The sequence below is a fragment of the Anabrus simplex genome, chromosome 3, assembly GCF_040414725.1.
Source record: "Anabrus simplex isolate iqAnaSimp1 chromosome 3, ASM4041472v1, whole genome shotgun sequence".
Classification (NCBI taxonomy): domain Eukaryota; kingdom Metazoa; phylum Arthropoda; class Insecta; order Orthoptera; family Tettigoniidae; genus Anabrus; species Anabrus simplex.
In genome coordinates this window covers 464,135,140-464,157,241 of record NC_090267.1, presented here as the reverse complement: position 1 = coordinate 464,157,241, position 22,102 = coordinate 464,135,140, and the positions used below count along the sequence as shown (strand labels likewise).

The 22,102-nt window shown below is 39.6% G+C and overlaps 1 protein-coding gene across 5 annotated transcripts in view; it reads right to left on the bottom strand.

Moving 5' to 3' along the window:
• Positions 1-22,102, bottom strand: part of LOC137498921 (glutathione S-transferase 1-like) — a 124,851-nt gene that overhangs the window by 4,770 nt on the left and 97,979 nt on the right. For all 5 annotated transcript variants that reach the window (XM_068226753.1, XM_068226754.1, XM_068226756.1 and 2 more), the window contains 2 exons: positions 19,447-19,588; positions 10,314-10,481 (listed from right to left, as the gene is read on the bottom strand). In XM_068226753.1, the coding sequence (XP_068082854.1) occupies positions 10,314-10,481; positions 19,447-19,588 (310 nt within the window). The remainder of the gene's footprint in view (positions 1-10,313; positions 10,482-19,446; positions 19,589-22,102) is intronic.

Genomic DNA, 22,102 nt, shown 5'->3' with positions numbered 1-22,102 from the left:
GTGAGGGATTATCTTTGCTACTACTGGATTTATGAATGAAATGCTTTATGACATCCACAAAGAGTTCATTGTTCATCTAGCCAGTCTTTGTAGCTAATCCGAGGGTGCCTGTTGGTGCACTACTTGTCATATGTTGCTTAAAATGTACTCGAGGAAATACCATTGCTGGGGGCAAGAAAGTACCACTCGCACTAATTATGCAGCAGGTGGTGACCAAGACACCACGTTCACCACTAGTAGCTTGAGAAACCTGTTTGGTTCCTTTCTGTGCCGCAATTTTTGGAAGTCTCTCTGGTACAGGTGAGGTACTGGTTTCATCTAAATTGAAGACCCTGGTACCATCAGCAAACTCAGGATACCTCCGGTACAGTTTCTTCTAAGTTGTTGAAGAAAGTCAAAACATTATACCGATTAAAAGACGTTGCCCTGGACAAGCTGCAGCCTTCTGGGGTTCGGATACTTAAACTAGGATTTCGTTTCATGAAACCGTATAACCAGTCCACACCTGCCATTCCCTCATTCCAGTTCCCTGGAATTGTCAGACCATTTTTCACAGCCAGCTCACACGCTAAACGCCGGCATGTTTTGGTGTCAACGCCGAAGCATATCCTAGAAGAATGCATACTCCACTAATTCCTTTTCTTGTTCCGCAGTAAATACCTTACGATTGTCATAGTTTGGTGTCAATCTTCCATCAGAATAACTTTTCATTTCTTGGACGTATCGTCGAAGAGTAGGGTAAGGTACTGAATGAGATTTAGCTGCTTGGCGAACCGACATTCCAGTATTCAGAACATCCTGTACAGCATCTTGCATTACATCATGACTAGTTTTACCTCTACCTGTCTTCCTGTGATATGTACGAACCATCTTCAAGCCTGATAAAGGAAAATAGGACTAGTTAAATTATGTCAATAAATAGACATTACCAACACCTAAGTATTTTACCCATGCTGAGAACCCCACAAAAGGACACACGGTATTTAGGGAAAATTAAATCACTCCCGAGGCACAATGAACCATTAGGGGGCACAATGAGCCATGGTTCATTGTGCCCTGGGAGAGCTTGGCTCAATTTGCCCCAGCAGTACATATTTTATACAAAGCTATTGTGAGGTTATGTGTGAACAGTGTTCATATTTTAAGATATATAACAACACGATTCTGATGTTATTATAATAACTTACATAAACTGAATTGCAACCAGTCATTTGCCACCAAATGTTAATCTATCAAGTTCTCAGAAAATTATTTCACTGTAGCCGTAACCAAATAACACATGCAGAGAGCTAATGGCAGGAACCAGATGTTGCAGAAACAAAATGCAAGTAGATAGAGCAGGTCTACCAACATACCCAGAGTGAGAAAATAATCTCTTTATTTATACTGAAGTTATGTAACCTGGTTCATAGTGCCCCATGGTTCAATGTGCCCCACTCTCCCCTACAAATTTTACTTCAGACTTGACTGCCCCAAGCTGCTCTGCAACAAGCAAAGCAGCTTAGCTTGAGCGTCAGCGATGCAAGACTGCATGCTTACTGAGCGCACTAGTCACAGCAAACCAAAACCTGGATTTCCCTAAGCCTGACAGGTTGCCTGGGACCTGTTCGTGCTGCCAGACCTGACAAGAGCGAACGTGAAGTTTGTTATTGATGTGACATGAGTGTGCCGTTATATGTTAGTGTAACTACGTATTGTGTTGAGTGCAGCTCTGTTGTAGTTAGAGGTGCAACCAGCAGGAAAATGAACAAATCAACTGCAAAGGAAATCAAAGAAAAATTAAAAAGTGGTGAATTTATTCTAGCAACAAAGCAGGGCTCAAGTCTAGCATGGGAAAAATTTTCATGTGTTTATGAACAGGTATCAAATAAGCCAGTAGATTACTCGCAATGCAACTTTTTCAAAAAGCTACTCAGCACCCATTCAGGGACCTCAAGTATGTTGCGATATGTCTGAAAATTTGACCCAAATGTTCCACAGCCTAAAACTATTTTGAAGGAGGACAAGGACTTGGTGACTGACAAGTGCATGGAAATGTGCACCAAGGACTTGAGATGGTTTAAAACTATTGAGGGTGAAGAGTTTTTAAATTCAGGGCAAACGTTGTTAGAAATGGGCAAAAATGATGGCTGAGTGGATATTAAAAATGTTATACCCTCTCGAGTCACAGTTGCGAGGAAGGTACAAACTTTCGCGGACAAAGTGCGCAGTAAAACGTTTCCCGATATAGTACATGCTATTAAATCTGGTATCTGTGTGAGTACCACTGGCCTGTGGAGAGATAATTACAAGGGTGTGCACTATATGTCTGTCACAATGCACTATATAAATGCAGATTGGTCTCTCAATAAGTACTTATTAATGTGTTCGGAGTTCCCTTACTGTCCAAAAACTGGTGAAAATATTCACAGTGAATTGGAAGATCATTTGAAAGGACATGGTGTTTCTCATGAAGATATTTGCAAAATTACATTTGTAACATCCAGGGAAGCAACATTGTTAAGGCCCTCAGCATATACTGTACATGCGTCTTCAATACATGGCTCATATTATTAATACAGTCTTGAAGCATGTTCTGAGCAAACCCTTTTTGAAAGAAAGTGTTCCTAATGTGTTAGCTGTTATCCATTCAGTTAAATCTCTGGTTTTGCACTTTAAGAGGTTACAATCTTCTTTGAAACCATATGTTTCCACTGAGTGGAACAGTTATTTTGACATGCTGCAATCAGTTCACATCCAAATAGATGCTGTGAGAACTATTTTAGAGAAGAAGGGTGCCTCTGATAAAATGCTTGGTTATGATCAGGACATTACTAGCCTGCTTATAACAATTCTTAAGCCATTTAAGGAAGCCACAATTGATCTTGAGGGTGATGAGGAGCCGACTTTACATCTGGTCTTTCCATGGTTTTATGCCTAAAAACCCATTGTACTCCACAGGATGACGATGAACAAGTAATATTTCCATTCTTTTAAATTTTAATGCGAGTCTCCTGATATTTCAATGTAAAAATGTTTTCATACTAAATTAATTTTCAGTACTTGAAGCTTTTGAAACAAACCGGTGGTGTCTTCAAGGAGAAAAAATGGAAGTCACTATGTTACACAAAATTGCAACATTTTTGGTGCCTAAATATCGCACATTAAAAAAGAAAAGAGGCAGCTCGACAAATGTGTGCTGAAGGTAAGATTCTGTGGTTATTTCTTCTTCATTGTTATTATGTAGGGGCTGCTTGGCCGAGGTGGTAAAGGCATGCTCGTTTCGCCCGGAAGGACGTGGGTTCGAATCCCCGTTGCGAAGTCGTAGAATTTTAGAAACAAGATTTCCACTTCTGGAGGTGCATATGGCCCTGAGGTTCACTCAGCCTACACCAAAAATGAGTACCAGGTTAATTCATGGGGACACAGGCGGCCAGGCGTAGAGTTAACCACTCTACCCCACCAAGTGCCGAGGTTACGTATGGTGGAAGCCTTTTCCTTCCACCCCTCCAAGGGTCTTTATGGCCTGTACGGAGAAGACTTTGCTTTGCTATCATTATGTATTATCATCTGTTTATCCTCCAGGGTCGGTTTTTTCCTCAGACTCAGCGAAGGATCCACCTCTACCGCCTCAAAGGCAGTGTCCTGGAGCTTCAGACTTTAGGTCAGGGGATACAACTGGGGAGAATGACCAGTGCCTCGCCCAGGTGGCCTCACTTGTTATGCTGAACAGAGGTCTCGTGGACGGATGGGAAGATTGGATGGGGCAGGCAAGGTAGAGGGAACAAAGCATCCGTGGCCTTAAGTTAGGTACCATCCCAGCATTTGTCTGGAGGAGAAGTGGGAAACCACGGAAAACCACTTCCAGGATGGCTGAGGTGCGAATCGAACCCACCTCGACTCAGTTGACCTCCCGAGGCTGAGTGGACCCCGTTCCAGCCCTCATACCACTTTCAAAATTTTGTGGCAGAGCCGGGAATCGAACCCGGACCTCCGGGGGTGGCAGCTAATCACACTAACCACTACACCACAGAGGCAGACATTATGTATTATACCTATGCAAATTAGATATTTTTAATATTCTAACATTAGCATAAAATATCAATAACTTGGGCATATATATTTTCAGAGCAACTACCCAATCAAAACAGACAAGAAGTCCCATCTTCTTCAAATGAAGAAAATTCAGTGCAATATAAGAAAACGAAATTTGATGATTGGGCAGAAAATTCGCCAATGATACATGATGAGGTCAGTAGGTACTTGCAAGAAGGGTTTATTAGTGATGAAAGTATACTGCATTGATGGAAAAATAATTCACACAGCCTGCCCCGACTTGTCTGTGTAGAGAAAAAAGTGCTTAACATACCCGCTACGAGTGCCTCCAGCGAGAGAGTCTTCAGCTGCTCAGGAAATTTAATCAGTGAAAAACGTTCCTGTCCGCCTAGTGTGAAAATGGGAAACCATGGAAAACCATCTTCAGGACTAGCGACAGTGGGATTTGAACCCAATATCTCCTAAATGCAAGCTGATAGCTACATAACCCAAACCACACAACCACTCACTCAGTACTATTATTTGTTAATTTAATTGTAATTTTTAAAAAAACTGTTCAAAAGTGCTTAAATACATGATCGGCAATTACATGCCATTGCATCTGTACACGTTCAAAGACCCCAGATACGTGCTATAGAGAGTATGCACCTGCAAGCATCCAAGCGTAAGGCTCTTCCTTGGAGTCAGTTGGGATCACATACACTCTCTCGCTCTGCTCTAAACTAATGAAAATATGTTGTCACATCACAGATATTGCATTCTGACATCATGGAATGTTTAACAGAATATGTGACATTGATGGGTTTCAAGAATGAGAGTCATAATTAATGTATACTATGCCGATAGTATGGCCTCCCCGGCTGGTTAAAACTATTGCAAAATGTAACTCTGCTGTATTTTATCCAGGAAAAATTCAAAGACTTGATTTTGAAATAATTTATGAATTTGCAGCTAGATGCTTCAACTGTCACATTTGTAGCACCTCCTGATGATTAAATTTACCTTCCAAGAGATGGTGGGTGTGTTAAAGTTTGATAACCTGATTTCACTGTCAATTGTTTCTGGATATTAACTACTCTTGTTTACCTTTCACAGCCAATCAATGTCCATCTTCTCGATAACTTTAAGCAAATTGCTGTACACATTATATCATTATTCTGGAAACATCCACAAGGCCCTCTATATAAAATGAGCATTCCTTGAGCCCATTATCTATCTGACATCAATCATTGAGGTGTGTTGTTGCTGGGAGCTCTCCCCTCCAGGAGAAGTATGGCGGGGGGTGGTGGATTAATGGAACAGTGCGATAGGAGCTACGGTACAGCAGAAAACTTAATTTGTATACTTCTGTGTTGGGAATGTTTCTATGAATTCCAGTAGAATGTAACATCTAGGTTTGCGTCCTAATACTTAAATTTAGGAGGTAGGAACCTTGTTAATACTTTAATTGTAATGTAGCCTTCTCTTAACGCATGTAATGTATGAATTCTGCCCTAATGGTCTTTTGTGAAATACAAGAAAGCACGAGGGACGTACACTCGTTAACCCCTTCACATCTGAATTAGGTGACTGGTTTTCTTTTACTTCAAAAATGTATTGTTCTCTCTCTCTCTTTGGTATTTAACTTCCAAACTTAGTCACTCAGTTGAATGGAGTAGCTTTCACATGATAGGGCCTTCTAGCTCTTTATATTTTGCTCTCAACCTAGCTTAATGTTTTTCTTGATACATTTCTGGTCAAGTTAATATGGGCCTTCTGCTCTTACAGTTTTGGTTGTATTGGTCCTTGTTTTCATGCTTTCTAACTAACAAGTGTACTCTAGCTTTAAGCAATAGGGTATTACCCCAGTTTGTAAATGAACCTGTTAGGTCTAATAGTATTAAGGGTGAAGTTACGGCCACTTGAAAGGCAACTAGTGGCTACGGCTCAATCTATTATTATTTCCCCTATACTGGCCAGCTTAATGGTACCCAGTTATGTCTATAACTTAAACACTGTTGTGTAAAATTTGATAGTAAATTCAAGTGATTGTAATTGCTTGGGGTGTTGGTTACCCTGGCTGGGTACCCATTTGTTACTTGTTCCACCTGAGGTTCTAACCTAGGGTTTTCTGAACTGTAAGTTAGTAGGTGGGTTTAATCTGTAATTCTGCCATGTCCATTCCATTTATTCTGCATTGTTAACTGAGCTGAGGGCTCATCTCTTGTATCAGTTTTGTAATTAACTTGTTACATTACCAAGTGATGAAAAGAGAAAGAAAATATAACCTCCTTCCCAGTTTTATTCTGCTGACTGGGTCTTAAGGTAGTTGTTTGTCTGCCCATTCAACCCAGGTGCTTCCTATTCGTCTGTGAACCACAATAACATATACCCTCACAGTACAGCTTCTGCTTTTGTCAGTCAATAATTTATTTCAGACCCATGGTTATTTACCCAAAAAGAATTACTTTAGTCATTTCTCTCATCTCTAAAAGTTGGAATATTGAATTGTGATATACCCCATACAAAGAAAAACAGCGGGGCCGATGACCTCAATGTTAGGCCCCTTTAAACAACAAGCATCATCATCATCAAGAAAAACAACATACAGTGTTTCTGCAAGAGCAGCAGAAACACAACAAAAGCACAGAGTTAGTAATGTTGAATACAATATTATCATTCACTGTGTGGCAGATGTATAGGCCCACTATGTATAGCCACTTGAGCTCTGAGGCTTGTTTGAACATGATGTGGCATACTCAGGACCGAAGGATCCAACTTGTTTCGGGGCAGTTTACTCCACTCTTGGAAAGGAGCTTCAGTCAATTGCAAAGTATTAACACAAGGTTTAAGACAGTGAGCAAGTGCTTCCTTCAGTTCACCTCATGCTTGTTCAACACAGTTCACATCCACAGAATATGCCAGCTACACCATTTGCTATATGATATGCATTTCAAGGAACTGATTAACTACTCTGGTTGAATGGAAATGAGCATTATCATTCACTATACCTCTAATATCTAAACTTGAATTATGACATTTCTTAGAGGGATGTCCGTTCACTGCCTGCCGGGGCGGGATAAAGAGAGTGAGGGGTATGCTTGCCATGGAAACGAGGGTGCGGCGACTGCGGTTGCCATGGAGATAAATTTTCTGGCCAGCTCATCTTGCTTGGAGTTGCCAAACCTCTCACTTCTGAGTAAGATCTTGTCGCTAGCAGTTCTGTGTGTGTGGCATTCTATTTCTGTTTTGTGGCTGTTAGTAAGTATCTAACAGTATTTTAAATACTAATTCTCTACAATTATTATATTTCAATATATATTTCGAGTACGATGAATACTCCTCGAGGGAGAGGGGAGGTCCAGGACTCGTCCACCTCGTGAAAAAAATACTGCCAGCCATGTTGTGACAATTCATCACCAAGGAAGAGAAATTGTTTTAAGTCCTATATTTATGCCAATAAGATGTACAGAGACAAAGAACAGGACAAAGGGAATGTTGAAGGCTACAGGTACCACCCCTGTTAAAGAATAATAATGTTATTGATTTTACGTCCTGTAGCACTTTCAAATACCACCAGACTGAGCCAGGATCGAACCTGCTAAGTTGGGATCAGAAGGCCAGCGCTCTACTGTCTGAGCTTATCAGGCTGGTCTCTGTTAAAGATAACAGAACATGAGACCAATTCATTCACAGTTTCACCAGGTAGTCTACAACAGAACACAGCAGTCAGAATGAACGAGGGAACAAGTGAGCCAGAAGCGAGGGGTAAGAGAAAGGAATGCTGGAATGTGGCAACATCATGAAATGGCACACGCAACGCTCCTCTCTCCAGCCCTACCTGTCAGAATTCATCCTTAGTTATTAGAGGTATAGTATAAAGCCCTTGCTGACTGTGGCAGCAAATCTTGTATCTACAGTTTGGAAGATGTGTTTCCGTATACCAAGCGAGCCATCAGTGCTGTAGTCCCAAATTTCTCACAGGGTATTCTCTAAGACAGGGCATGGCAATTCCTGGATACAAGATCACCCTGATTTTAAAAATTAGTGGGTTACAGCTAGTTCAAACTTCCCTCAATTTGGCATAAATCAGGCATAGAGAAATACATTTTATGATGACAAAGAAGAAATCCGTATTTGAATGCACTAGTTTGAAAATATTAATTTGCTTACACAGTAGTTTCCTACTGGACCTACTTCCAGGCGTTTATTAACCCTTTCACTCCAGTTGACTGCTCTAGCAATCAGGAGGGAGCTGTGCCACGCACACAGTGGACTGCTGTAGAAGTTGCGTGACTTTTGGCTGTTTTCCGTTTCACTACGATAGACTTCTGGGGAAGTTTGGCCTTGGAGATCTCTCGTGGCTGATTTGGGAGTCTATAGTTACGGTTATGATCACCAGATGTCAGGAGTAACCAGTCTGAAGACGAAAGCAGTATGTCCAGTATGCTACTCACTTGGCGCCTAGTTGCTCCCCTGTGCTGACGTGCTTGTGCTTCTTGATTTAGCTTTCAATTGCTTTGAAATTGTGAAAGGCCTGATAACAGAAGAAAGATACACTGTGGAAGAAGCTCTTGCCCTCATATTGGGTAGTGACTTTGAAGAAGATGACGATGATAGTGATTTATCACCAGATTCTCGTGACAGAATGACTTCAATCACGCCTTCTACTTCAGGCACTTTTTCTACTTCAGTTACTACTTCGTCGTCAAAAGGGCCAGCCTACTTCGATGATTTGACTAAAGACAAAGATAGTGAGGATGAAGACCAGGTACCTGAACTACCTAGCAGAAAACTAAATTGGAAAAAGAATAACCTGAATCCGAAGAAACATAATTTTGATGCAGCTAATTCCGGACTGAAAAGTTTAGTGGACAATGCTAGCATGTTAAGTTTCTTTCAACTGGTTTTTAATATGAGTATCATAACTCTTCTATGCGAGGAGATTTATAGATACTTTTCTCAGAAGGTGGCTGCAGGTGGAGATCCACAAAAAAAGCAAAAGAAATTACATTTAACCTCTTCCTGTTCTCTCCTCACGTCGCGAGCTATATACGGACGGGAGAGCGGAGCAAGACAAGTATCCCGTACAGCGGGCTCGGTGAGCCACTCGCTGCTCATGTCTAGAGGGTCATGCCACTGTATTCACTACGCCAGAGTGAAAGGTTCAAGAAACAATCCAAGGTGCCTATTTTTACTTGCAATCACACTTTTCATTGGAACAAAGTCTTGAAATGATGTATGTTGCAGTACGGTGATTTTGCAGCCAAGTCCTCATGTATCGTATTTCTCAGGCTTAAATTGGTCACCTGATGAGGCATTTGAATGTATGAACCTAAGGCTGGAGATGTAAGCAAAGAACAGTGGTGACCTTAAATAAGTACTGGCTGATAATATTACTCATCAAGATGAACCTTTGATGTTCACGATTACAAACGTAGCTGTAGGGTTAAAATTCACTGACAGAACGGTGAAATTAAAAAAAAGAAAAGAAGCTAAAGTAAGAGGTATATGCAAGAAATCAGAGGGCATATGGCATATACCAGCGTCTACGCTCAACTGCAGCCTTGCAAGCTATGTTACCCTGGATAGGAATTACAGGTATACATCAAAACATGATGGAACATTCTCCGGGATGAAGGGCTCATTCTATCTCTCACTGGATTGTCTCCAAACTCTAATGATGATATAGATGTTGACTCCCATAGGGCATGATCCATTTGTATGGATGCAAGCTTATGGTGACCCCATCAGAAAGAGGCTCCTTGGCTGAATGGTCAGCACAGTGCTCTTTGGTTCAGAGGGTCCCAGGTTCCATTCCCGGCCGGATCTGAGATTTTAACCTTAAATGGTTAATTCCGTTGGCTTGGGGACTGGGTGTTTGTGCTGTCCCCAACATCCCTGCAACTCACACACCACACATAACACTATCCTGCACCACAATAACATGCAGTTACCTATACATGGCAGATGCCGCACACCCTCATCGTAGGGTCTGCCTTACAAGGGCTGCACCCAGCTAGAAACGGCCACACACACCTCTCACGAGCAGCCCTATGATCTTCGTTCAAGAGGAGTTTTGGCAAAGGCTTCGTTGATATCAATTCTCTATCATGCAGTTGATTACACACTGTCTTGTCTGATACATTTTTGAAACAAATTATAACTGTTACGTTCTTCAGAGTGCCAAAACTTTGAATTCATGAAAAAAAAAAATTATATACTTTATAATCCTATATCAATAGTTCTAAATGGCAACCTTGTGAGGATCAAATCTTTCTAGTAAGATTAATACTTACAGGATATGTCGAGACATGAGTCAGACATGCAATATCAGCAATGGTGAGATTATCTCCTGCTACCCATCCTGTTGGGGCCAAGTATCCATCCAAGATTTTCAAGGCCTCAAAACCTTCGGCTTTTTTATCTTCAGACACAGATTTTGCTCCTTCGAAGAATATTGGGTACTATAAAAAAATGCAGTGTATTAGCAACCACAACTATAAAAATCAGAGAAGTTTTCACCTGTGTTAATTTCTTGTTCTAGCAAATTTCTGGTGATCATACAAAGTTGTATATATACTGTACATTGCACAGGTATCAATACCGTAAGCGACAACTGATATACATACAGTAACTACCTAGTATGTCTTACCTCTTTGTCCCATTTTTCTGATATGGGATCGGATGTTAGGTGAGATGAAATTATATGGCATGTTTTTATGATCAGATGCACTTCCTGATGCCAATCTTCGTTGAGGAGTTAACGAAGATTAAATGAATGATCACTAGAAGCACCTGTTTTTCACGAAATGCAAAATCGTGATTTTGCAAAATTTTACAAATTTGCCTCAAAATGTAGAACTATTTACCTCTAAGCAAAATCAAAAAATAAGCTACGAAATAATGTGGAATCACTTTTTGACGCAAGAAGTGTAATGAAATATGATTAACAAATTATGAATTCTCTCTTCTAAGAAACCAAATTCCCTTCCTATGAGAACTTTCAACATCAGAATACCTTGAACCATACACAGTGTTTAGGGATCTAGTTGGTAGTTCCTGTAGAGCAGGTAAAGATAATGATGTGATTGCCATTCTTCTTTCACTGAAATCAGAATATATAGAGGAAGCTGTAGTGAAGTCTTTATTGATCCCAGTCAGTAATATTGATAGTGAGAAGTCATTTTTCTATGTAGTGTTAGATAATACCTGACAAGAGAACATTTCTGATTCCCAGTAGTATTTTCTTTTTGCTAGGGGCTTTACGTCGCACCGACACAGATAGGTTTTATGGCGACGACGGGATAGGAAAGGCCAAGGAGTTGGAGGGAAGCGGCCATGACCTTAATTAAGGTACAGCCCCAGCATTTGCCTGGTGTGAAAATGGAAACCACGGAAAACCATCTTCAGGGCTGCCGACAGTGGGATTCGAACTTACTATCTCCCGGATGCGAGCTCACAGCCGCGTGCCTATACGCACAAGGCCAACTCGCCCGGTCCCCGTAGTATGGCACTTATGGTATATCTGTATTTTTGAGACTGATGCGTAAATTATGTACGTAGGCTAGGTCCTACTTGTTAACCCTTAACTATGGACGTACATTTTCAGTGACGTCAACATGGATGTGAGGTCACAGAGACCGCATCAAAATTAATGTGACTACGGAAGGGACGGTTGATGAGAGAAATTGCTAGCTGTTTTCATTTGAATAATTACACTTTATTCAACACAAAACCACAACAACATTTTCCATTTGTTTATTTGTAGAACCCTCATACCTTCAGATTACAGTCGCAGCAATTTTCATTACTTAGAATGCACTGTTCCATTTAAATACAGATATTGTTTACACTATCAACAAAAATGGACCCAAACTTAGGTATTAAAGATGTTTGATAACCACTGCACTGGAAATCAACCACACATGAGACTGATCTCTTGTTGGGCTGGAAATTGCAAGCACTGAACTTGGCCCTCAATGTTACTCTCACTCAACACATTCAAACCTGATCTTTCTTGTACACTCCTAGCATACTGGTTTTTCACATCTGTAGCACTTGTAATATGTTTTCCTCTTCTTTGCTGGAGGGCACAGACGATAAGTTATCTGTTTTTCAAGCTTCTCCTCAGCAATGCTAGGATTTGATAATCTTCTTATCATGTGTAGCCTGGTGAGTTGAGCAACAAGTTCTTTCAGAAAATGTTGCCTGGTCATTTGGGGGCTCTCACGATAGGACTGATGCAAGATATTTGCATTCACAGCTGCAATATCGACGATATGGAAGAAGACTGCCATCGGCCACCTTGTTGTTCTTCTACCTGTGCAGTAGTTGGCTGACATCTGATCCAAAGTATCTACTCCAGACTTCGTAGAATTATAAAACTGAATCATCTCTTCCTTCCCCATGCCTGCTTTAGTTGCTTTCCCATGGTGCATAGAGGATATTAACAAAACAACTTTGTTTCTTTTAGAAACGTGTGAGAGAAGAGTTATGTCTTTCGTGAAGCTATACACAGAGGAACCGACCTTTCTCTGCTTGGAAGGCAAGAAGTTAGTTGGAATTTCCTTCTTGTTCTTCCTTGACCCAACATAAGTGAGTCCCCTTTTCCTCAGCTCCTGAACAAGCTCTACTGAGGTAAACCAAATGTCAGCTGTTATGTTCTTATTTGTGCCCTGTATTGGTTCCGATAAATGAAGAATTGCCTGAGTTGGTTTCAAAAATTCCTATCTTCCCTTGAAAGATCTATTCCATCAGTGTCCTTTCCTGAATAAATATATTCATTGTATAAATAGCTATTTTTAGCATCAGTTAGGCACATTAATTTCACTCCGTATTTCTCAGGCTTGTTCAGAATATACACTCTGAACTTACACCAACCTCTGAAACCAATTAGTATCTTATCTACTGTTGCATTTGTGCCAATGGAGTAACACCTTTGAAAGTTCTGAATCAACATATTCAGAAGCTTAGATATGGGTGCAATAGGATCTATCTCTCTCTGCTCCATTCTGTCTTTAGGGGTGTCAAAACGCCGGCTACACAAAAGAAAGGAAAACCTTGTACCTGACATCAAAGCATGAAATATTTCATGGCCTTGACCATCAGCTGCGAAGACTGAAGCGATGTCCTCTTTGTTAGATTTGAAAACCGCCAAATAAATAAGAAGGCCTAGAAAAACTTTCTTTTCAATCACGTCAACATTTTGTAATTCTGGTCAGATAGACTTTTGATAATTACTTCTCATTGCATTGAGTTTCACATTTGTCCATCGCACTAGTAAGTTTACCATTTCTTCACTAAATATTAGTGCCCATGCTGTAACAGGATCCACACTGTTTCCAAATCGAGCTGAAAGTAGCAAACCGGGAAGGTGAATCACAATATTGTGACGAGGGGTACGCACATTCTGTGGAGGTGCCGTGATGACCATTTGTATCTATTTCTACCATAAAAACACTTAGAATGTGAAGCATCAGGCAGTAGTGCAGACCTTTCTTCTTCTTCTACCTTTCCTTCTGTCTCAGTATCGGTATTGTGATCACTCTATATTTCACTATCAACATCGTCCACACATGTCTTCTTCAAACTGCTCAGTAATTGTACCTTTGTAATTTACATCACATGTTCGGACACTTGCTGATGTACCTGCATGCTGACTCATTGCTACACACAACACTATCAACTGAAGACTGCTTCAAACCATGGACGTGCGGTCACCCAGGCCGCTACGAAACTCATCAGCTTCTTATCGCGGCTGTACGGTTACTTATGACAGATAAGTACAGTGGAGGGGTCTTCTTAAAATAGAAAGGTACTGCAAGCAAATATACTGGGAGGGCGATAAGCGAGGCATGGCATGTGTTTCTTTTTCCACCGCGGTCATGTTGTCCGCACGTACGTAGTTAAGGGTTAAAATGTCAGGATAATTTGTTTCCAAACATCCTTATTTTCATATTTTCATCAGAAGTATAACTCTCATGTTTCTTGTACATATGTAAAAATAAAATATGATGTTTTACTGCAAATTGGTATCATCTGTCTTTTGGTTTAGTTTTTATTGCTGAAAATTGAAAATACAATTGAGCAAAATTATTGATGAAATAAAATAAAAATAGCAAAAAATCTACCAAACGTACTTCTTTTAAATGACTAAATTAGACAAAAATGTTCACCATAAACAGATGCTTCTAATGATCATGAATGAAACTGGGTACGAGGACAGAAAGAATCGGCTGTGGCCTAGGAATAGGAACTGTCCCAGCATTTGCATGGAAGTGAAAATGGGAAACCACAGAAAACCATTCTCAGGACAGCTGACGGTGGAGTTTGAAGGCCCCACTCCCCTCCTGAATGCAGAACATGAATCCATAGCCATAGTGCATTAACACACGCGGCCACTCCATTTGGGACATACACTAACTACATGAAAGCTGTAAACTAAACAATATAATATGCACAGTGTCATTATATTTCTTTCCTTGAATCAAATCTTAAACTGCATAAACTGAGCTGAGGGATGTACACTTTGGTATATTCTTTTACGGTCTGAAAACTATCTTTCTTGTTGTTGGGGAAGAAGGTACACCAGTGCCTTGCTTAAACTTTATCTAAGATGATATTCTAAAAGAATTTAAATATATAAAGTTCACCTGTTCAGTACACATTTGCCATTTGATAAATGGTCTGTCTAAAAAGCTATATAGGACATGTTTTGACCTAGCGTAGAGGTCATCATCAGCTAAAATAACATAATGAAGAAAGACATATGACAAAAAATAGTGATACATACAAAATTTGAGATAAAATACAATCAACAAATGCAATGGAAATCTATGTTTAAGAAGTACATAGCTTTAATATTTAAAATAACTCAACAAATACAATGGAAATCTGTGTTAAAATTATGCATAGATTCAAAACTTGGATGAATTTAGTTGTAAGTGTGGGTCCAACTGTATTTAATACAATATTGTTTGGCTGGAGGAAATACTTAAAAATACCCAACGCAACATTGGAACGGTCACCAGCCCTTGTGGACGTCTACACCGACCCAACCTGGTGTATACAAGCAGAGGGCTGGAGGAAATAGGACATTTTGGCTATACTTGTATTCTCTGTGAAGAAATTTAATGGATTTTTTTTAAACTTCCCTCCATTTCCAGAAGCATGACAAATAAAACAACATCTGTCTTCACAATTTTTCTTAGCCAACATCAATCCTTTTCTGTCAGCTTTTTTTAATTTTATGGTCTACTGTATGATAGATATCCATGGTTGATTATTGGAAATATGTTAGCACTGAACAGTCTATATGTAGTTATCCTCATAATACTATTAAACATATTATCTTTCAATCTTGAACTATGAAAATGGCTGAAGATGTTTTCAAAAGAAAACAAAACATGTACTGTTTTTAAACAGATTAATGTTCTATTAATGTAAGAATAATCAAAGTTTATTAAAGTGGTGGAAAGGTGGAATTTTTTAACTTGTTAGTTGAGTTTTTTACACACTGAAATTCCATCACGGTCCAATATGAAATGTATAACATTTAATATCATGCCGCAAACAAGACTTAAAGTGATCTGTAGCTGGCACTCCAGGAGGAATGGTAAAGTACTACGCTGAGCGACTTCAAAGCGTACCTGAGGGAATGGTAACTTTTTATAAGTTCCACATGTACGACACCAGAAACTTGAGGAAAATATATAGTTTAAACCATCTAATCAATACACAGTGCTATAATCTGAAAAGATTATTTATGAAATGATAGTGGATATATTTCAGTTCTTGCAGCCAACATCAGCACATAAACACTATCACCACTTAAATATTATAAGAACATAGATGTGGGGAACTATTTTAACATTTTAATACAATTGAGAGAAGGATGTATGGAAACAGTAATGAAATGTTTGCCTCTGTTTTCAGAGGAAATTTATGTCCTACACATGGCAATCATCATTTTCTTGTGGTCCAACACCGTGCTTACTGGTTCAAGGCATGTAGGTGGAGAAAAGTTTCACCACCAGAAGGTTTTATTTTTTACAATCTGCTTCATGTCGCACCGATACAGATAGGTCTTTTGGTGATGATGGGAAAGGAAAGGGCTAGGAGTAGGAACGAAGCAGCCATGGCCGTAATTAAGGTACATCCCCAGCATTTGCCTGGTCTGAAAATGGTACACCATGGAAAACCCACCAACAGTGGAGTTCGAGCCCATTATCTCCCAAATGCAAACTCCCAGCTGCACATCCCTCAGAACGTTAGTTGGCAGGGTAGGAGAGGTGGTGCTGTACAATTCCTAATCATTAGATTGCATGCCAAAGCCTGGTCATGACTTTCATATGTAAGTAGAAGAGGCATATGACAGTGTCCCCAGAGAGAAGGTTTGGGAAACCATGATTAAAAAGAGACTCGGAAGAGAAATGTTAGAAATGATACAAGCAATGTACAACAACTGTGTTAGCAGAGTACTGACCCCAGTTGAAAAGACAGAATGGTTTAGGAATAGACTGGACTAGGACAGGGGAGTGTGCTGTCACCTCTTTTGTTTATTATGGTCAAGGACGAAACTGTAAAGGAAACAGAGGAAACTTATGGAGATAAAGAGATGAAGATTTGCAGATGATGTTGTGATCTGGGGAAAGAACAGGAAGGAAGTGCAACAACAACTAGATGTACTGAATGAAAAACTGAGAAGTATGGCATGAAAATCCTTACAGAGAAAAGCAAGACTAAGGTGATGTCAAGAGGCAAGGAAAGGGCACTGTGAAAATTAAAAGTCAGAGTCTGGAAATTGTGGACAACTTTAAATACCTAGGAAGTGAATTAATACAAAATGCTACGGTTGACATGGAGATTAGCAGGAGGGTACAGCAGGGTAATGTATTCTACCAAAGTGTAAGAAAACGTGTTTGGAGCAAATTGGTACAAGGAAAAGTAAAGAGAAAAAGTTCAAAATGTACTATGTACTCATACTGACTTATGTCCGACTCGCTGGCTGAACGGTCAGTGTACTAGCCTTCAGTTCAGAGGGTCCCGGGTTCGATTCCCGGCCGGGTCGGGGATTTTAACCTTAATTGGTTAATTCCAATGGGTAGGGGACTGGGTGTATGTGTTGTCTTCATCATCATTTCATCTTCATAACGATGCACAGGTCGCCTACGAGCGTCAAATAGAAAGACCGGCACCTGGCGAGCCAAACCCATCCTGGGATATCCCGGCACTAAAAGCCATACAACAGTTCATTTTTTTTCATACTGACTTATGCAGCTGAGACTTAGACTTTGACTAGCAGGCAAGAGAGTAGAATTCAAGCCAGTGAGATGAAATTCCTAAGAAGTATGATAGGAAAGACAAGAAAGACAGAGTGAGAAATGAAGATGTTAGGAAGGAAGTTGGGATAAGAAAGCTAAATGACCGAGTTGAAAAGAATAAACTAAGGTGGTTTGGATATGTAAAGAGGATAGAGGGGAATAGAATTCCAAGACAGGTGCTGGAGGCAAAGTGCAAGGGAAAGACAGCAAGAGGAAGACCTAGAACAAGGTGGATTGAATCAGTGAAGAGCAGCATATGAAGATGAAATTTAGACTGGGACAAGACTATGGGACACTAAGTTTCACCCTCTCCCTCCCTAATTATGATCATCTCACACCCAAACCTGCAGGTCGCCCATGACCAACAAAAAGAAAGACCTGCACCCAATATCTCTGGAAAATACACACTACAATCATTTAATCAATTAGGATAACTTTAGTGAACAAATTCTCAGCCAGAGTTTATGTAAGCCAGTAGTTAAGCAATTTCAAAATGAAATGGTACAGTTTTGTTGCCCCAGAATTAAATGATAATTAAAAATTTTATGAAACAGGAGTGGTGTGAGGTGGTTTGGGCATATAATGAGGATGGAGTCAACAAGGACAGCATACGTTACCTTGGAGCAACATGTGGCAGGGAAACGGATGGTGGGAAGACCAAGAACCCTCTGGATGGACATAGTAAAGGTGAACATTGCAGATCGGGGAAGGACACTGGAGGACGTCGTTAACAACAGAACGTATCTCAATAAGACAGAAGGGAAGAGGCTCGCTAACAGTACTCGGGAAACTGGAACTGTAAAATGATGATGATGATGATGAAGCAGGAGTCTGTAAAAGTGTATTTATTTATTTACTTATTTGTTTGTTTGTTTGTTTGTTTGTTTGTTTGTTTGTTTGTTTGTTTGTTTGTTTATTAATTAATTAATTAATTATGTGATGTTTTCTCTGGGGTTATACTAGAACTCAGTTTTGAACTTAACTTGTACTTTTCCTTTTGCCAGTAAGAATAAATTTCAGTTGTTTTATGACTTGGAAGATTAGGCATTCACAGGCAGCACATGTGTTATCTATTTGACTAGCTGTCTTGATTGATAGAATTGGAAAGGAGTAAACTTTCAAATCTTAACAGCTAAAGATAAAGAAATTTAGCTGAAGTGACATTTAGAGTCCAGCTAAACAGTGCATTATCTCCATTATTGTTTATCACCATCCTGGGGATGACATAATGGAGAGCATAAAAAAAAAAACCTGAGGTGAACTAAATGCAATGGCTTTAACTGATGACGTTATGATATGTGAAAAAACTGAGGAACAAGTACCTACAGTTAAGACTCAATGAATGGAAGGATAAGTTCCAAGAATTCAACCACAAGATAAGCAAACCCAAAAACAGTAGTGATGGCAATAAACAGGGAGGGATGACCAGCGAACATCATGCTAGAAAACCACCCACTGGAAAGTGTGGAAAGCTTTACATACCTCGGCAGTGTAATATCTCGAGATACACTAACCACAAGGGAGGTGGCAAATAGAGTGCAGAAGAGCTATCACTTTTACCAGTAACTACGAACACTCCTCTGAGATCCCAAAGTATCAACAAAATCAAAGCTGGTGATATTCAATCAGTACTTCGTACCAATCTTAACATATGGTATCAAAATCTGCACCTTCACTAAGAAGAACTCATTAAGGTTGCAGGCATCTGAGATGGAATTTATGAACTCCACAATTCAAAAAACAAAACTGGACATGTTAAGGAATAACATGTTAGAAAGGAAGCAGGGATTGGGACATTGTTGGGTCGGCATGTCCGGATTGAGGTAGTTTGGGCATGTAATGAGGGTGAGGCCAGAGACATGTAGCAAGAAAACAGATGGTGGGAAGACCAAGAACCCTCTGGATGGATATTGTAAAGATGGACATTGCACATTGGGGAAAGACACTGGAGCACGTCATTAACAACAGAACGTATCTAAATAAGACAGAGAGGAAGAAGCTTGCCAACAGTACCTGGGAAACTGGAACTGTAAAATGATGATGATGATGATGATGATGATAAGGAATTTCCAAAATGCTATGTCATCAAAGACCATATTATACTTACTATAGAATTTCTGAATCTTGCAAACAGAACTGTTGCAGCAAAGTACAGCCTTTGGTCTACAACTGCTCTCTTCTTTGGATCTTTAGGATAGAGTTTATCATCTTTGCTGTACTTATTGGCTAGGTAGCATGCTATAGCCTGGCTGTAACAGTTTAACATTACTACATTACTATTGTAAATATCAGATCATTCTGTAATTGTATGAGTTAGTGTAAAGAGGTTGCTATCCTTCAAGGAAACAGTTTTAAGATATCTTGAATTTTGTCACATTCTCTTTGATTAAAAACTTGAGATATCTTGGATTTTAAATTTAAAAAAATTTAAAACCCCAAGAATATTCAGGCAACCAAACCGTACCAGTATGGATTAAATAAAACTATGTAATATAAAAGTTTTGGACATCTATTTACACATGCAGCCATAAGATGGCATATAACTTCACTTTTGCTTTTCAAGCTCTCAGACAAATTCATTTCAGAGAGCAAAGGAGAAGTTATAAAAGAATAAATGTGTGAAGATTTTGACATAGCTCTGTGTATTCTTCTTAGCTTCAAAGGGTATTATATGGCAACAAACCTTTGAAAGTGATTTGTGCAGAATTATTAAAATAATATGTTGTAATAATTATAACATAATAGACCAAGTATTTGATTAGACATAACACAGCAAGATACTCACTAAAAGGTAATAGGCAAGGAATAACAAACATCAAGCTGTATGGAAAATCTAAGATTATTATGCAGAACTAATTGACACATATAAGTATAGGAAAGAAACGAACAGTGTCAAACCAAGTTGAAGAGAGAGAGGTGAGAATAAAAGAGGAACACATCATACAATAGATGAAAATGTCTTGAAAATATCTGTCAGGATGATCCCTTGATGAGTGTTGTTGCCCATCTTCCTGATGAAATTGGGAAGCAGAAACAAGCTCGTCGAGGGCTGAGAGGAGATGGATGTGGAGGAAATGGGATTGATGAGGACTCAAAGTCTGCTGCACCAACACCAAATTATTTTAAGAGCTCAGATTTCGTGCTTTCATTTTCACATTCACCTCTTCTGGAACTATCTCCACGTCCATTATATAAAAGAATTATCTGGTAATTGGGAATGTCTTCTGCTGAGAAGCAATTATTCCATATATACCTATGTACTTCTGCTGGGGAATAAAAATATATCTGTTATCTAGAAGACTCCGCTATTCAGAAGTGTCCGTTAATTGAAGTTTCACTGCATTACATTTTTGTCTGACCTGAAGTGTTTCATGACCCTTCTCATCCTTTACCTGTTACTGTATCTTCATTCTTTCAAAGCATAGCCATTTTCATACAGGCCATGAAGGCTACTGGAAGAGTGGACGGTAAAGTCTTCCTCTATTTGTAACCCCAGCACTGAGTGGGACAGAGTGGTTAATTCTATGCCTGATACTCATTTTAGGGGTAGGCTGAGTTAGTCTCAGGGTTATGTGCTTTACTACAAGTGGATACCTAAACTGTTTGACTTTCTGACAGGGTATCGAATGCATATCTTTTCAGATGAACCTTTACCACCTTGGGTAGGGAGTCCATTCTTCATTCTTTCAGAAAATGAAATTGTTCTTCTTTGAAAATTCTTGGACCATAAGACACTTTTTGTTACAAAAAATACTACCTAAAATAAGACTGTCTTATGGTCCAAATGTCTATCATACTTAAGACACTGAGTACACATGATTTTCTATACTAATGCTCAAACTTTCCCTAGAATGCTTTCAACCGGGAGAGTTGGCCGTGTGGCAAGGGGTGCGCAGCTGTCAGCTTACATCTGGGAGATGTCGGCATCCCTGAATATGGTTTTCCATGATTTCCCATTTTCACACCAGGCAAATGCCAGGGCTGTACCTTAATTAAGGCCAGAGCCGCTTCCTTCTCACTCCTAGGCCTTTCTGATCCCATTGCGCCATAAGACCTATCTGTGTCAGTGCAACGTAAAGCCTCTAACCGCAAGGACAACTCGCCCATCTGGAAACCACAGAAAACTATTTCTAGGGCAGCCAGTAGTGGACGACATCAGTGATGTGTTTTTAGATAACAGTTGAAAATACCATTATGCTCAGACATGTTCACTCAAGTGACATTATCTTATATTATGCTGTTTATCTTGAATTGAAGAGGAATACTGATAATGCAGGTCAAGTGTTTTCCTTCTGTAGCACAGTATCTTTTCTTGTAGGTTTGTAGCAATAGAGCAATAGACACCCAAGCAGCCACCAGTTGGGCAATCACTATTAGGTTGTAACCCATACCAGGACACATAATCAGCCAGACCAGTCAATATTGAGTTGTGCTTGGGCTCAGTAACAGCTAATAGTTGCAGTGTAATTATCAAAGTAATTTTCATGTGTTAGTATCTGAATTTTCACAATGAAACATTTTAAATTCATAGATTTTTTTTTTTTTAACTAAGTGTTCTCCAGGACTACTTAGAGGACGGTAGGAAAAAATACTCTACACTGTACCATGTCACTTCCTTGTAGTTCCCTCCAGAGGCAAACATGAATCTAGTTCAATGAACAACATTTTAACCCGCGAGTGATCGCTAGCTGAATTGTAACACGAGTGGTCACACGTGACACTTTCTCTCACATTAAACTTCATTTAAAATAAATATATCTTCT